The 17,784-nt window shown below is 37.0% G+C and overlaps 1 protein-coding gene across 6 annotated transcripts in view; it reads right to left on the reverse strand.

The window, feature by feature from the left end:
* Positions 1 to 17,784, reverse strand: part of col13a1 (collagen, type XIII, alpha 1) — a 119,075-nt gene that overhangs the window by 25,327 nt on the left and 75,964 nt on the right. For all 6 annotated transcript variants that reach the window (XM_073873020.1, XM_055171275.2, XM_055171276.2 and 3 more), the window contains 8 exons: positions 17,442 to 17,507; positions 14,934 to 15,026; positions 14,349 to 14,390; positions 14,202 to 14,219; positions 13,653 to 13,679; positions 10,850 to 10,894; positions 8,913 to 8,939; positions 6,952 to 6,996 (listed from right to left, as the gene is read on the reverse strand). In XM_073873020.1, coding sequence (XP_073729121.1) covers positions 6,952 to 6,996; positions 8,913 to 8,939; positions 10,850 to 10,894; positions 13,653 to 13,679; positions 14,202 to 14,219; positions 14,349 to 14,390; positions 14,934 to 15,026; positions 17,442 to 17,507 — 363 coding nt within the window. The remainder of the gene's footprint in view (positions 1 to 6,951; positions 6,997 to 8,912; positions 8,940 to 10,849; positions 10,895 to 13,652; positions 13,680 to 14,201; positions 14,220 to 14,348; positions 14,391 to 14,933; positions 15,027 to 17,441; positions 17,508 to 17,784) is intronic.

The raw sequence follows: 17,784 nt of genomic DNA on the forward strand, positions 1-17,784 counted from the left end.
ATTCAGATGCAATTATCTCATTTTTGACAGAGATGGCGTTTAACGACTTTTGCATCTGAACCCTTCGTATATACTCACCACTGATCTATATAAATGACTGGATTGCGCATGAAATCACAACTATGAAGCCACCGTGCCGCCATGTTGGTATACCCAAACATTCTATTAAATCAATGGACGCGATCAGATTTTAATGATAAAACATCACTTTACTAGTCTTCGTTTTTATATCTGAAGTTACCCTGTACATTATTACAACACAAACGTCCTAAGCATGTATATAGTTATTTACTGAAAGTTGTACATTTTAGTTTTTAATCAGTTATTATACATTCATCTTCATTACAGTATCAGATCAGCAGACAGACCGCAACATATTTAGTATTAATGACAAACGTGCTCATTCTGAAATCTAAACAAAATCATACTTTGTACCGTATGTGCATGCAATAATTTGCTGGTTTTATGTTATCTAAACTTACAAGTTACCTAAACCTATTTAGAGAAATATCGCTGACCGTGTAGCTGAATGTCAAAAAAAACACTTTATTTATACCCGTGTCATTAACAGAACGCAGCAGACACACTCACCTTAACGTTTTTTTATAAATCCATTTTCCTGCCCGATTAAAGCATAAACATTGCAAATAACACCAGAATTAACAGTTAATTTACGTACACATATCCTAAAAATAATCTTGCGTGACTGATATGCTGTAAAGCTGGTGAATTTAATACATGATTTTGAATGCAAGTCAATGACGCCCTCTGCCGGTTGGGTATACCAAGATGGCGGCTCGAACTCTGCGCTGGCTTCACCTCACGCTGTTACGTTAAGCGTTCTATGCGCAATCCAGTCATTTATATAGATCAGTGATACTCACCCATAATTAATGCTTTATATTAACACACAATTTATAGACGCTTTCATTTGACGCGCGTGGTTACGTGTCTGGATGGAACTTACTTCCGGTCTCTGTTTGTTTAACTTTTTCCCTGCCATTGACAAGTTATCTCGTTAATTAAGAGAAAACATTTGCATAAAAAACGTGTATCTGAAGAATTTTTATGTTAATCTGCAATACCGCCATTATCCACTAGATGGATACTCATATATTTCATACCCAATTTATGAAAAAACTGAAGCCAAAACGTTATTTACTCATTTTAAACTCTATGTATGTTCTGAATCTGATCTCTAACAAGATCTCTAACAACAAAAGCAATTATTTTAGGATAAAAAGTTTTTCTCCATTTTGTTTGTTTGTTTAATGTTTGTTTAAAAGCATGGTCTGTTCTTTCATTTGATATATTTGTATGTTTATATATTTTTTGAAAGAAATTTTTCCTGGAAGCCATTTTGTGAAACTTTTGTGAAAATCACAAAAAATGCTAGCGGGTAACTTTTCAAAAAATAGCTGGCGGTGAATGAGTTAATGGTCTGGCTAGTCCCAAATGAAATAATACTATAGTATATTACAGTAAAATTACCATACAAAATTACTTAAAATTACTCTAGTAAATACTATAGTGTTTTTGAACCATACTATAGTAAAGATACTACAGTAAACTATATTAAAATACTATAGCAATTTATGGTAAACTTACTATAGGAAATGTACAATTTCTCTAGTAAATACTATAATATCCTATAGTATACTACAATATACACTATAGTTTACTGTAGTAAGAACTAAAGTATACTATGGTACTTACTTCAGTTTATCAGTTTACTATAGTTAATACTATGGTATATGTAGTAAATACTATAATATACTACAATTTACTAGTTTAGTACAGTTTACTATAGTAAATATTAAAGTATACTACAGTATTTTTTCATGTGGGGTGGCAAAACTGAACTCTGGAACAAATACCTTGTCAAAAAGAACAAATTGGTTTCCTAAAGACGAGAGGAGATGGCAATCTATGTGAGGTTTGGAGGTTGATCTGTAGTCAACAATGTATACATTAATTTTACACAGTCACGTTAGCTTAATGTAGTTTTTGATACGCTTCAGCTATGATTTGAACTAAGGTAATCTCTATAGCTTGTTATCTGAAATATACTACTCTTAAAGGATTGTTATTGATTCTTTGCATAAGTTAACCGGAAGTTACGTTTGTTCCACAAAAGCCGTTTGTTTAGGTTGTTACTGAAACCAATGTCACCTACTTAAATCGCGGTGACACAAGGCCTACCATGACTTATTGTCCTAATATTTATCAGCCTTTCTGTTTTAGCAATCGTGTTCTGGATGAAAGTGTGTACTTATGAGGATTTAAGCACTGACATCATATCAAGACAATAAAAAGCAGAGAATAAAGTGTTGAGGTACCGGTCCCGGCAGCTTTTCATAACCACACATCTCTTTCTAACCCTGTCTGGTCACGCCAGCCTTCTTTCTTCACATGGGAGTCTAATGACAGAGGCGCCAAGCATGTGTTACACGCACATATGTCTGTCTCTGTGCGTGTGTATTTAAACATGTGCTTCAGATTCTTCTCCATACAGTAGGGAGAAACGTAGACAAGCTCACTTAATACGGATGAGTCACTCACCGCTAAATGCATGAGTTTAAGTCTGTAAATGTAGCATTTAGCGTTATTTCCTATTTGTTTCATAGACGTTTAACACACAAATCACAAATCTGTTGACCAAGTAGTGCTGACTATCAATGAGAGAAACAGATGTTTAAGAAAAACGACAGCAGTTGCTTCTGTATCTGTACTATCACATACTAAAAGTACCAAATAGGTACAACTGTACCAAGGTTATGAACTACCATCATGAGATCTTCAACACTCCAATCCCCAAATGTTTAATTTAAACCAGAAAACTCTCCATCCCAGCCCGTAACTTCAAAACAACCATCATTCAGCCTCAACCTCAAGCAAAAGATGTGTTTCGTTCCTCAATTAATAGCGTTGATAAAGTTGTATGTATATAACTTTATAAATATAACGCTCCTGCACTTTTTCCATCTGGTGCGTCTGCTGATGTAGAAAACACATTCATGTGCTCAAACACATGCACATGTGATAAGAAACACAGAAACACAAAGCATTGCTATGACGACGGAGCTAACAGTACTCATCGAGTGTGCCAATGTGCGTTTGGCAGGGAGACGGACAGGTAGCAAAAATAAGTGTGCTAAGTCCATCAAGCCGCTTGACTCTCTGCAAATGGCAGGATTAGAGAGCACTAAATCAGATGCACAGGTGCTCAGATAAAGGCAGGAGGAAAGCGTCTTGTGCTGCCGTATGTTTTTCTCTTAACATCCAGTCCCTCTGGTATCTCAACGTGAGGTCGGTTACCGAGTCATATTCCTGTGAGCACATCTTGGTTTCAGATGCGAAACATTTGTACGGTCCTTAATGACTCCCTCAGTTCTGTGTTTTGATCCTCCCTTCCTCTCAAATCTCATTCGCATTTCGGCATAGTCAAATTGTAAGGTCACAAAAATTTTGGTCTGTGACTTCTTTCATTTTTTGTTGGGTTAGACAAGGTCTGCCCATATTCACGTTATTGTATAAAAAATGCATCTGGGTACTTCCATACTTCTATTAGTGAGAAACACTACATACTGTACTATTGGCAAATATGGGAAAACACATAAAGAGTTCAGATGCAAAACTTGGCATTAACATGCGTTTTCGTCAATTGGATCACAAGTGGACAACGTTAATGCCAGGTGTAAACGGTGTTTAAAACTTTTTGAGCTCGTTCACTCTCGACCACTTTCAACCCATTCAGGGGTTGTTTACACTTGGTATTAAGATGTGTTTTCGCCGATCGGATCACAAGTGGACGGGAGAGACACATCACGTTTACACCTGGTATTTAAATCCGTCTCTTTGTTCACTTTCGACCACTTCTGTCCAGAATACTGTGAGGGGAGGGTCTGTCGAGGGGGTGGGCGAGTCTCTCCGCCGCCATCCGCTGACTGGGCAATGCAAGGCGCTGCTGATGACAGCCGCTGCTGATGACAGCCGCGAGACTAGCAAGCCCTAGAATATAAGCAGTGATCTCAGGCTATGTGTACATTAATGCGTTTATCCTTTAAAACGCGTTACTTTTGCTACGTTTACGCCTTTCATCTACACTACATCACCGTTTTCGACCCCCATAAACGGATTCGTTCGTCAACGCTGCAGACCCTGTTTTAGTTTGAGAACTCAGACGTTGCGCTGAGTGTAAATGTAGTTGGAGTCTTATGTAAACGAACAGCTGGTGTTAACGTGACAGCGCATCATTTTCAAAGTAAAAATTATTTTATTCAGGTAAATGGATGTTTGCAATGGAGGTTTTGACAAAAATAGTAAACATCTACCAACCAGCTATTATACACGCTATATCGGATTGTTTTAACATGTATCATCATAGATAATGTCTATTTTATATTTATGTTTGAGTATTGTTGGGTTTGAATATTGTTGTAATGTGTTTATGTTTTGTTTAAATTTAGTTAGCTTATTACGAAAGATAGACTGTAATTTTAAAACGCCATATAGGGCGTTGTAAAGGCCAAGATGAAGGGAGAATTGTAATGGGTCAGACATTATTTTCGAGTTTAATTTAAGTTTTGTTTTCTACTTTAAAATGAATTTCGTTTCAGATAATTTGTCTCTTAATTTTAATCGATGTTTTGTTGATAAGTTTTGTGAATATAAATTAATAAAAACAATAAACTCAACGTCATTGATATTTAATGCTCGTTTAGCCGATTGCGCTTTTAGCAATTTCAGCAATTTCTGTGTTGCTAGCGGAGGACGTGCACGGACCTCGCACACATTTAAAAATTAATGCAATAAGCATTTCTGTAGGCTAAAGCTATACTTCACCTCTTATATATGTTTGATTGAAGTTTGCATTTGCTGAAATTTATTTTTGCTTCAAGTTCGTTTAGTACTGTTCACTTGAATGCCAGTCTCCGATCGGCGCACATGACATGGGACAAAAATAAATAAATAAATAGCCTAAATTAAACGCACAAATTACATAGTCTGCACTGGTGTCATCCTGATTTACCACTTTGTAAAACTTATTCCAGGCAACCCTTTTCTGACTTTTTATTTCCTTTGTTTTTAATTCTCATTTTTTTGAGTTTGCCACGTACCTCCTTCGCGTTGATAAGAGCTGTGTCAAAATGCGTCCTCATTTCTCAGCGCTGTTAATGATAGAACGAATGGATCCTTAACAGCCGAGGCTATCCCAAACAATTAAAACCTTTATTAAATAAAAGTGTATTTAGAAAACTTTTTCTTGTCATTGTTTTAGTATTATAAGTTATGTTTTGTGTTAATATTATTCGGTTTATGTTGCGTATATTTCTAAGGTTGATTATTTGATATACTGTTGTTGAATAGTTTAATCTACATCAATGTGTCATATTTTCTAAAATAAATTCATATTTTTCTGATTACATATTTATTTTAATAAGTCAGAAACGTCTCCGCTGTTTATTGCTGACAGGCGCGATGGGCGCTACTGGGGGCGCGTGCAACAAGTGACCCAAATTATGGGTCCTCAGAAGGCTAGACCATCTCATTTCAGTTCTCTTCGCGAACTTCTGAGCCTGCCACCTTGAAAGACAGAGTGCTCACCTTTTAAAGTCGCATGCTTAGAAGGACACAGCTAATAACAAGCAGTCGATCCGCCACCCGCCCGAATTTAATTAAAATATTATTTTTCGTCACGTCATCCGCCCGATCCGCGGTTTATCCGCGGAGTCCGCGGCTGTAACCGCCAACCGCGCATCTCTAGTACCTCAGATTAGATAAATTGGTGGAGAGAAGGTGTCCTGTGGCTGTTCTAACACATTCAACCACAGGTGCGTTTACACTACAAAAGCAATCCGATCTAAAGGGTTTTCCACTACCTCTGCATGTGGTTGAAAGTGGACGAGCTCAAAACGTTTTTTTACACCATTTACACCTGGCATTAACGCCGTCGACCTGTGATCGGATCAACGAAAACGCATGTTAATGCCAAGTGTAAACAGCCTCTTAGAGGTAGTCGATACTCCTTTCGATCGGATTGCTTTTGTAGTGTAAATGCATATGTGGTTGAATGCGTTCGAACAGCCACACGAACGACCTTTATCTAATCTGAGGCACTGAACAAAATGTTTTACGTCTTTTTAGCCTTTCATTAATAAAAACTAAAGTAGCTGATTTTCCACGTAGTTTCATTTTGCAAGCGTGTGAAAGTTTCGCAATCTTATTTCATCAATTCCCCTGAAAATTCCGAGAAAGCTCCAACATAAATGCACAAAACACCGTGCAGCATGTCCACCCATACACGCAGCGGACTCCGACACAACACCAGCCTGCGTTCATATAAACTCGATCCGATCGATGAAAACACATCTTAATACCAAGTGTAAATTAGTGCGTCGGACATGTTTTGTTGTAAATGAGGTTCAGTAATTTCACTTTAATGGCAATGAAAAGGTTATTAGTCAGCAATTGAAAAATAGTTTTTTACAAATTTTACTTTAGTCATTTGATTGGTATTTAACAAATGTGGTCATCTTTCGCTGTAAAACCCTCTAAGTGCATGCAAGCTTTTTGGCAAAATCTTGACAATTAAAATCCGACATGTGCACCGTTGTTCATTCAATTCTTATTCCGTGCACTCTTTGCTAAAAAACTTTGTGGCGTATAACAATTCTGCCAACAAAACTGGTATTTCTACATGGCCCGAGGCAAGCAGATTTAAAGCGAAAGTATTTGATAAATGTATAATACGTGCCGAGAGCGTTCAGTCAATATCATTTTCCGTTTTTTGACAGAGGCGACGTTTAGCTGCATTAACATCTGAGCTTTTCACTTTCTGTATGATCATGCAAATAAGTATTGAAAACGTCATAACATTATGCTTCATTATTAGATACACACACTCGCAACACACACAAAGTTAAATCCACAACAACGCCAACAAAGTACCTTTTCTCCTTTTTCTCCCGTTTGCCCATTCAATCCTTGCTCTCCCTACACAATACCCAGATAAAGACATCTTCAGGAAAGCAACACACACACATAGCAAGGCAGCTAATGCAGGCATGAGATCTTACAAAGCCAGAAAAAGTCATGATTTGAGTGAGTGCTTTCTTCTGGCACACTCCAGATAAAAAGCCAGAAGCACTAAAGGAAACCTCTGACCCTGTGAGCATCAGCTCTTTTCACTATGGATCTCTAGAGGGTGGTCCTGAGAAAGGAGTCAGGGGACATGCAGAGGAAATGAAAACTCCTTCAAACTTAGGCTAGTAAAACAAAAAGAGGGTTTTGGGGACACAGACTCCACATTAGATGTCTGGCCCGTGGACTCAAACCTCTGTTTCCCTATTAAAGGGAGCCTATCTTTCATTTGATACTTTTTCCCTGAGGTCATCTTTAAATTAGAAATAAATGAGCCCTTGCATCATTATTGACCTTTTTCTTCTTGTGTCTGACCCTTACAAGGCGGGTTACGCCCTCTTTTTCTGAGTTTTTAGTATAATAAATTATTTAATCTCAATGTCAAGAAAACCTAGATTTTTCATTAAATGACCACATGTGGGTTTGCTCATGCAGATGAGTTCAGTTGTAGGCTGTATAGTACTGTTGGCTATAAAGGACAATGCTCAGCATTACACAGATACACAGTCTGAATAACTGAACCCTGCAGGGACTATTTGTGAATCAACAGGTGGAAACTTATCGTACATCCCACTTCTGTTTACAGGGCACAAATAACACTAAAGAAGGTCCTCCAGGCCTGTGATATGAATTGTAACAGGAATCTTTAGTTGTTTAAATGCACTCTCTAAAGCAGTGGTTCTCAAACTTTTTCAGCCCTTGGGTATGATGCATTCCTTCGCGGCCCCCCCAAAGAAAATATATGACCAAAAACAGTTCTAAAACTTAACATTTTAATTAAAAAAAACATTAAATTATACAAAGTAATGTTGTTGGTATTAGCCTTATTATTTTTTAGGTTTAATTACACATAATTAATGATAATTTAATGTATTTAATAAAACTGGGGGCCCCCCTGACCCCCAGTTTGAGAACCACTGCTCTAAAGCATACTGCGCCTACTGTGACTTTTTAAAAAGATGTTTAGGCACTGTAGGAAAAATAGACCTTAAAGCTGACCTGAGAATCAAAACTGAAAAGATTTGCACAATTTAAAGATGAAGTGTGTCATTTCTGTGCTACCCGTGTTACCAAATAATTCTTAAAATGAAATATTTTTTTTCCAAATAAATATCTTCCATTGATCAAAAAAGATAGTCCGCCCCAAACTCACGCTATTGGTTAAGCCAACTTTAGTTTGGTTTATGTACAAACTACCGGTCAAAGATTTAGAAAAACTTGACTGAAATGTTAACAATGATCTTAAAAATAATTTAATCTGAAGGGGTATGATAGACAAATATAATTTTTAATTTTTGTTATTAGAAAACTAACATTTTATTTTAAAAATATTTTTTAAAATCAATGACTTAACAGCCAATAAGAGCCAAGAAGCTTCTTGAAGTTTCACCTTAGGATGAATTTTAAAGAATATTGAAGGAGTTCACATTAAATCTGGGCTCTTATTGGCTGCTTTATCTTCAATATTAATTCTAAGTAATTTATTAAAAAAATTAATGTAAAAAATATTTTTTTTCTAATAACATAAAAAATTTTTTTAATAACATAAATTAATCTCTTTGGCACATAGATATTTTTGTCTACACCTTTAGATTAAATGATTTTTAAGATCATTGTTGACATTTAAGTCATTAATTTTAAAAATGTTGAATTGTATATATTATGTAATTTAACACAGGAAAATAACACACTTCACCTTCAACTTTTGACTCTAACGTGCTAAAAGAAAAGCACTTAAAGTAGCAAGATAAGCCAGATGTTTATCTTACCTTCTCGCCATCATCTCCTTTAACACCCTGAAGGGAAACAGGAATACAACAACAGCATAAATAAAGAGATCAATATGCCATACAAATGCTTTACATTTATCAAACTAACAGTGCAAAATAAATACAGAGAAACTGCCTATAAGTTCTCCATAATGAACAAAACATTTTAAAAGCCATATGGCAGCACTAGAAAAACGGCAAAACATCCATTGAGGTAATTTATCAGAAAAACTCCTCTGGGGAGAAGTCAGACGCTGATAAATTGGATTGGTAATGTACCGAATAACACGTCTCCAAGGTTTTTAACCTTTTAATTGTAAAGCCATTGACTTGGATATCCTTATGCATATACGGCTATAATGTATGTTATTCTGAGTAGACATATAAAGCCTGACAGGACACATCCTCAGTGCACTATAACGGTATCTTCATAAATCTCTGATTTCTGGCACAAGAAGCGCAACATCTGCCAGGATCCACGAGGTGGTGCAGTTGTGCAAAATAATGGAACTCTTGTTGTAGAAAAGACTCAAGCTTCACCTGAGCTAAGATGAAACATGTGCTGAATATACGGATAAGAAACACAAGGCTGCTTCAGTATAATTCTATAAGGGATTTTTCCATAAGCTCACACTCTCGCTACCAATCTAGCCAAAGATATTGACAGGGTGCGTGTGTTGGAAAAGAAGAAGAAGAAGGTTCATGGTAAATATTTAAGTTGACAAAAGTAGAAGTGTTCCAGAGTTCACATGTATAAACGTACAGACCCATACATTTTCACATGGAAAAACCTTATTTTGTGCCAAAATGTATTTCTCACAAAGTGTCTATCAATGCATGTGTAACTTTTCATGGGCTAAGCTGTTTGACCTTCTGTTCAGTGCTGTTTGGAAATAACCGAGATGGCGAGATTGTGTGTGCATGAAGCGTAAAAAAAGACTAATTGAATCAATGGAGACAATAGAGGATGTTGAGCGTTGTCTAAACTGTATTATTATGTGTTTTACGGTATTACACTAATCCCTTTTACAATCTTAATACAATCTTTCATTACCTTAGGGGCAAGGCATTCAGTGGCTTTAAGGTTCAGGGGGTAATACCCAAAGACTGCTGTTATCAGCCCTGAAGCATTTCCTTTAAATCTATTAGTGATTTATCTGCTATTTAAACTGGGAACCCAACCTGTAAAGGTACCGTTTATACCAATAACTAATGCCAAACAACTAGATTTATGAAAGGAATAAGAAAAGGACCCAAACACAAATTCAGAATCGTTGCTCTAAGAATAAATGTGATTGTGTATGTGTCCTCTCTGTGCTTGCCAATGTTTATGTACAGCTTCAGTGGTGTCAATTAAGTGTCACTAAACCACTGTGCATTTATGGGAAAGTTACAGCTGTCAAAATACAGTAAAAAAGTGTACCAAATACAAAGAATACAGCTCTTGTCAATCTAGAGTCAATCAAATCTACGCCATGACACACCATGAGTTAATTTTAGTTTAAGACAAATGTTTGCATCTTTTGCATCCTCCACATTTTCAGAAAAAAATGGTCAGTGCCCTTAAAAAATGTCTTAATATGTACCATTTGGGTATAGATATGCATACATTTAATAACAATATGTACTTCTAATGTACTAATATGAACTCTTTAGGTGCAAAGATGCACTTTCTAAAGGATACCACCCAGTGACAGCTAGTAAGAAATTTGTGACCATATTTTCTGACAATGCACAAACTGCAGGATTTTGAGTGACTTTAGACAATACCAGTTGGAAAAAGTTGCTTTGCGTCTGTGTTTATCTAACAACACTTCACCTGATGTCAGCATTTGCTGTTGGATTATGTAATAATTTGAACCAGAAGTGATGGGTGACCTGTGAAGCAGTTTAATTATTTAAGCTGCTTAAACTGGTCAAAGGTTAAAGACTCTTACCTTGGGGCCTTCAGGTCCACTTGGACCCACCTCACCACGATCACCCTGTGAGATAAGAGATAAAGATGAACATACTTGAATACAGCAAAATTAGCTAGAATTAGTATTATTATGACACAAGATGTTAGTAATTGACTAAATAACAAATTTAGCACAAGAACCAACAATCTGTTCTCACTCTCAACATTGACATTTGGTCAGCGCCCCTTCTGGGTCACTTTTAATTCATTTCAAGGGAAACCTTGGGTGTAAATATGAGATACAGTGGTCATGGAAATTTCATTATGAAATGATATAATGTTGTATAAATTTGCCATTATCATTATGACATGTATGTTCGGGCATGATTTTTTTATTTAAACAGCCAGCATAACTTCTTGTTCACTACTACATGCAGTATTGATGGGGTGCTCCAAAATATATTTTAAACTACAAATCATTTCTACAAATGCAACCATGTCGAACCATTTAAAAGGGATGCAGATGAGGCGCTGATCAAACGTCAATACTGTATGTGATGACTTGGGAGTGAGAACATGTTACAACAACAGATTAGTTATATAATTATTTGTTTATTTGTTAAATTATTATTTTTTACATTTTACGACAAAACATAAGCTTTTAACTATATAATGTACAGAGTAAAATTCCTTATTTAAAGGAACAGTATGTAGGATTTTGGCCAAAACTGGGGCCCGTTTCAATAAGGAGGTTCAACCAACTCTGAGTTTAAACTTGAACTCTGAATTGACTTACTCTGAGATAGTAAACTCTGAGTTTTCGGTTACAGAACAGCTCATTTGAGTTAGTTCAATCGACTCAGAGTAGGTTGACTCTGAGTTAAGCGCGTGCACAGCCACAATGAAAAGCCATCATCAATGGAGCTCAGATTTTACGATTTACCATGACAACAGCACATGACAAAGAGGTCTTAATTATTTTTACTACTAAAACTGAAGTGTTACTGCAAGTGTACAGCAACTACGAGCATATATTTTAAAGAAAAGTGTTGTTTTTGTAAATTGCTACTCTAGTAAATGCGTACATTAAATTTTTCATCACAGTTAAAATATCCGAAGTAAATAAACTGACTGTACGTTATTATATTCATTTACATGCAGATGCAATCCCAAAGATGACAGCATCTCAGCTTAAAATGAAATTAAGCATAATACTTTGTCATATAAGGCTACGAACTTTACAAATGTTTGTCATGAATAAAACAAAAGTTCGCCGAGCCGGGATTCGAACTCCGATCGCCGACACTACGTCTGACCTTACTACTGCACATAGCACTACCCACTAGACCAGCGATAATGACGAGTGGATACCCAAGAAATGTCAAGCCAACTGTATAGATGTAAGAGCACCACAAAGAGTGATATTAGTCATATAAGGATATTTATATATCTAAAATGACTGCAAAAAATTATAATTTCGCTCACATAAATGTAAGTGGATATGACAAAAAACACTTGGGGTCTCAAAATCCACTCGCAACATAAATCTAACTTTCTACAAATGAATGCAACATCATCTACAGGATTCTCTATAAAAGTACATGACATTTTAGTCACTAAGACCATCTATGCACCTAATATTAGCTTTAAAAGTCATTTCAATTTACAGTTTTTTTTTTAGTTGAAAGTTTAGTGTAATATATAAATATATAAAGTAGTAAGTTAAAATGGTTTGCACTGGCAATTTAATTTAAAGACAGCTAAAAATATTTTACAGTGTACATAATAAAAATGTGCGCAATAATTGAATGTACTAAAGCAACTAACAAGATAAAACACCGCTACTCCTTTAAAAAAGGGGAGGAGACCACAAGAAACTCAGAGTTTACAGGATAAAACCTGCTCCCGACCAGGTTAGGTTCAGAGTATGTTACTCCGGAAACAGACTCTAAATAAGTTACCTCTCCTTCTGAAACAGGCTTGACTTACCCCGCTGTCTCAGGTTTAACCTACCTCCCTTTTTGAAACGGAAAACTCGAAGTTTCCCTTATTTCAGGGTTAACAAACTCAGAGTTTGCACTTAACCACCTTTCTGAAACGGGCCCCTGGTATTGCAATCACAAAACTTGTGGCTAAAACTGGTATAGCAATCACACAGCTTGTGGCTAATACACAACATGACAACATAAACATCAGTTGAGGGCTGCAACTCCACTTTTTAAATGACAATATCCTGGCGGGACTAGTATTGTCAGTAATGGAAGTATTTGAAATGAAAATTATTTCTTAATGTCTAGTGACATATCAGGGACATTTTATGATTAATTGATATACATTTCTTACATACTGTTCCTTTAATTTTGTATGGTGCGCAACCATAAAGGCTAAAAACAGATGATTTAAAAAAACTAAAGGTTTTGTGATTTGATGATTTGTCTCTAATCTAATATTATATGCTGTACTGTATGATTTCTTTTACATCTTAGGTCTTACAAATGTCGGTAAAGTGGTGAGCCAGGTCTCCAGACAGAAACTTCTCATCTAACATGATGATTGAATATCCTCACATTAAAGGCTCTGTACTGTATGATTAATGCATGAGCAATCACTCTGCTGAATGTCAAGTGATGCGTCACTCCCGTAAGTTCCTGATTTATTTCTGAAGGTGCAGATGAATCAGTTCCTTGTGTTTTCCAAAACCAATTGGAGACTAGACTCTAGTGCTTTTAATAGTAACCAGCAATACAAAATCTCTAATACTAAATGCCCATTCAAGAAGACTTTGCATTTGGAAAAAAGAACACTCACAAAAGTGATAGTCTGATGCACTTTAATACACTCACCTTTTGTCCAGGTACACCAGGTTCACCCTATAATATGAAGAAAATAAATTAGGAAGTCAAAAGTCATCTGGTGAGGTCTTTGGATATGTGGTCCGATTGTAATTGCTTTTTTCAAATACACTGTATGTCTACAGAAAGTCCACTTGAGCTTTCAAGTGGTATAATGGCAAGTAGAAAAAAAAGTAAATCCTTTATAAGGAACATGATGTCCACCGGATTAAGCTTCTTGTTACAGCTGTTATACAGACAGTATTTATAGAGAAGTGTACTTCTGTAAAGGACCTGTTTTTTTAAATGGACTACAATTAAATTTCCCCAGTCTAAACACAGTGGCAATTAATGCATCAGGGGAAATACATACTTATCCAACAGTAACACGGATAATCAATTATGGCGTATCCACCCCTTCTGTAGAGGCAAAAACAGAGCAGACCCACCCTGCAGGCTGCTGAACTGCGTGTGAACCTCATGCGAGCCTGTTTACGACTAGCATGTGGAAAATACTATCACTGCAGGCCAGCTGGACAACCGTGTGGTTTTCAAGCTTACCTTCAGCCCTGGTAGCATCTATAAATGAACGAGAAAGAAAATCATTTTAGACTTTCATTTTGAAGCAGACATTTTCACACAGCGCATTACGGACTTTAAGTAATGGGAAGTGTGTGTTGGAAAGACAAGGATGAAAAAAGCACTTACTCTTGGGTCCTTTCCAGGTTTCCCGGGTTCTCCGGGTTTACCCTACAGCACAAAAAGTACATGTTAACTACAAATGAAAAGTATTTTACATTTTTTAGTGTAAGAAAAGAAATGCGGGAGATTCACATTAACATGTAATCGAATTTGAAATAAAGCAAATTTGGCGTGCTGTCCAAGGTGAGGGCTACGAGCTCGGAATTTTAGCCTGAACCCAGAGTGCTCCCTAAACCTAATCCTTAACTGGGATAGATATACCATTAGAGAGTGAGGCGATGGGATGAAAGAGGGATGCTGCAAAGAACTGTCACGGGACAGAGGTGAAGGACCGCCATACTGTATAGGCCTATAGCATCGGTCTCCAACCCTGTTCCTGGAGGCACCTTTCATGCAAATTTCAGGTGTGGTGGACGCAGGACAGGTGCCTTCCCAACATGTTATATAGAGACCTTTTTGAGCTGATTGGTTGGACTACACGACATGCTCCTCCTGAACTTAGGTAATAAACTTTATTACAAAAATCTACTGCAGAATGCCAAAATTGAATAACCAGACATTTCCTGGTGCTTAAGATTTTCAGTAACTTACAGGGGGCCCATTAGCGCCAGTAAGGCCAGGACTTCCTGCAGGCCCTGGGGGTCCAGGAGGCCCCGGTGGTCCCTGTGCTCCAGGCTCGCCCTGCTGAGAGACAAGAAGTTAGCATCTGTGATAAAGAAGCCTTTGTAAGATACAATTCATAAAATCAGAGACAGTGTCCACTCAGATTCAACTCTTGAATTTCAAAATAATCATATGAAAATTAAGAATGATTGATCTGCTTCAAAGGGACATTCCACTTTTTGAAAATATGCTTATTTTCCAGCTCCCCTAGAGTTTAAACATTTGATTCTTACCTTTTTCGAATCCATTCAGCTGATCTCTAGGTCTGGCGCTAGCACTTTTAGCATAGCTTAGCATAATCCATTGAATCTGATTAGACCATTAGCATCGCGCTACAAAATAACCAAAGAGTTTCAATATTTTTCCTATTTAAAACTTGACTCTTCTGTAGTTACATCGTGTACTAAGACTGACGGAAAATTTAAATTAAACTGCCCGAAAATAGTCCCCTTGGTTACTTTCAATGGCAGGAGACTATTTTCGGCCAGTGTGTAATATCACTACGCCTGCTGCAGCCGTGTTACATCAGCAAAGAAAATCACAACTTTAAATTTTTCATCGGTCTTAGTACACGATGTTACTACAGAAGAGTCAAGTTTTAAATAGGAAAAATATTGAAACCCTTTGGTTATTTTTTAGCGCGATGCTTATGGTCTAATCAGATTCAATGGATTATGCTAAGCTATGCTAAAGGTGCTGGCGCCGGACCCGGAGATCGGCTGGGTGGATTCCAAAACGGTAAGAATCAAATGTTTAAAAAAATTAGCATATTTAAAAAAAGTGGAATGTCCCTTTAAGAAACACCAATTATGAATAAATAATCCTATTACAATTTGGACTTGAATCTGAGAGGAACCAAAGTCTGATTGTCAGGATGGGATGATTGACTGGGTTATTCTACATGTTACCGAGTACCATGTTTGGATCAACTTGGGGTCCATATGTTTGAATGTGCTGTGCCCAAAAAGTGATAAATAATCGGAAACAAATGCATTTAACTGAACAAACCTTACAATTTTGCATGTTCTCACAAATGTTCCTCACCACGATCCATGTGGCCTCTTTTTAAAACAATCTTTGGTACTTCTCCACTATAAGCCAAAGACGACAGTCCCAGACATAGAAAGAGACTAAACAAATCATCTACAGGAAAATGTCTAATATTTACATAGCGAGAGGGAAATGAAAATAGGAAATATAGCTGGACTAAACAATATCACGCTGCTTTAGAGAGAGTTTTGGGTTTATTTTTCTGATGTGTAATTAATTGAAGTCTGCTTTCCATATTAAAAAGGCTTAGTCTGGATACTGACGACTCAGTGTAGGTTAAAACAATATTATGTTTGTTTTCTGACGAAATAAAAGTCCTAGAAGATTTAAACTTCCTGGCAACTACAGATTAAGCACTTTTTATCATTCAGTAGCTACGTCTGAGAACATCCATTAGTTTTAAAAACACATTTTATCAATTTATTATTCGACAGGACTTGTCCAAATGTGATTTATGAGGCCAGATGTAGATCCGTTAAATAGATCCATTCCATGATCCCTATCCAATGTAAAGATACAATCCAACCTACATACACGGCCAATCAGCAGCTAACACTGTGGTCTTCCACAGTATGTACCCCTGTCTCCAAACATGGTACTCTAAACTGGTGCACACAGACTGCGCACATCTGGAAATAAGATGGAGGATGGGTGCCAACCGAGGTCAACCTGTGCCAGGGACACTTTCTGTGTTGGTCAGTCAAGATGGTGGACAACAAGAGGTTGGGAGTCTGATATCCTCATTTAGGGAGTGTCCACTTCACTGCCAAATAAACTCTCTCACTCTTTTGTTATGTCTGGATTATCAGATTTTTACAACTGTTAGCTTTTTCAATACTGCTGTCTGTGATACAAGTCATTACAGACGGATGGAGGCTATAAATGTAAAATTTGAGCTTTAATGACTCTATGAAATGGCTTGATGGGGACACTTTTCTCTACTGTTTTGAAATAGACTTTTATTACCAAAGGAAATTGGGACATTTAGAACCTATAAATTCCCTGCACGATACCTGAACGATCCTTAACTTTATCACAAACTGGACATATAAGGACAATCCATTATATTAGATTTATATTAAAATAATGTCCAGGTATACCAGATGGACAATGTCTAAAAAGCCAGAGGCAGATTGATAGATGTTCCTCCTGTGAGGTAAAGTTTCATCTGCCTATAAATTTTACATTATTTCGTGAAAAAAGTATATTGCAAGTCAACTATATTTCCTGACTGCTACCATAATGGAACTATTGGAGTTCTTGACATCAGACTCCATGGTTCCTAAACTTTGTGGTGCCACGATGGGTCGAGCCTGACTGGCGGTTGGTTGACATAGATTGGCATCCATAGGGAAAGGAAGGGAAGGGTGGCAGAGAGAGATATACCTTGAGGCGCTTTAGGATTAGAGGGCTTATTGAGGGCATGTTGCGCACGGTGATGGGCAACATCTGCTGAGATCACAGGTGGGCCACAAAACCACCAGGCCAACAAGTTCACCAGGAGGCCAAAGGAAGGAAACAGGCCAAAAGGAAGGGAAAGGAGGGAAAAACAGAAATAAACACAAGTGAATAGTGAGGAAACAGCAAGGCAAGGAGACAGGAGTAGAAGGGGAAACGGAGAACCAGAAGGGCTTAGCATCGCTTAACAGAGTCAGGGGTCCATTAAAGTGAAGTGCAGTGTGTTTGATTACTTTAAAAGTCTTAAAGATTATACTGTGATCATATTTAT

This window comes from Misgurnus anguillicaudatus, chromosome 11, assembly GCF_027580225.2.
Source record: "Misgurnus anguillicaudatus chromosome 11, ASM2758022v2, whole genome shotgun sequence".
NCBI lineage: Eukaryota > Metazoa > Chordata > Actinopteri > Cypriniformes > Cobitidae > Misgurnus > Misgurnus anguillicaudatus.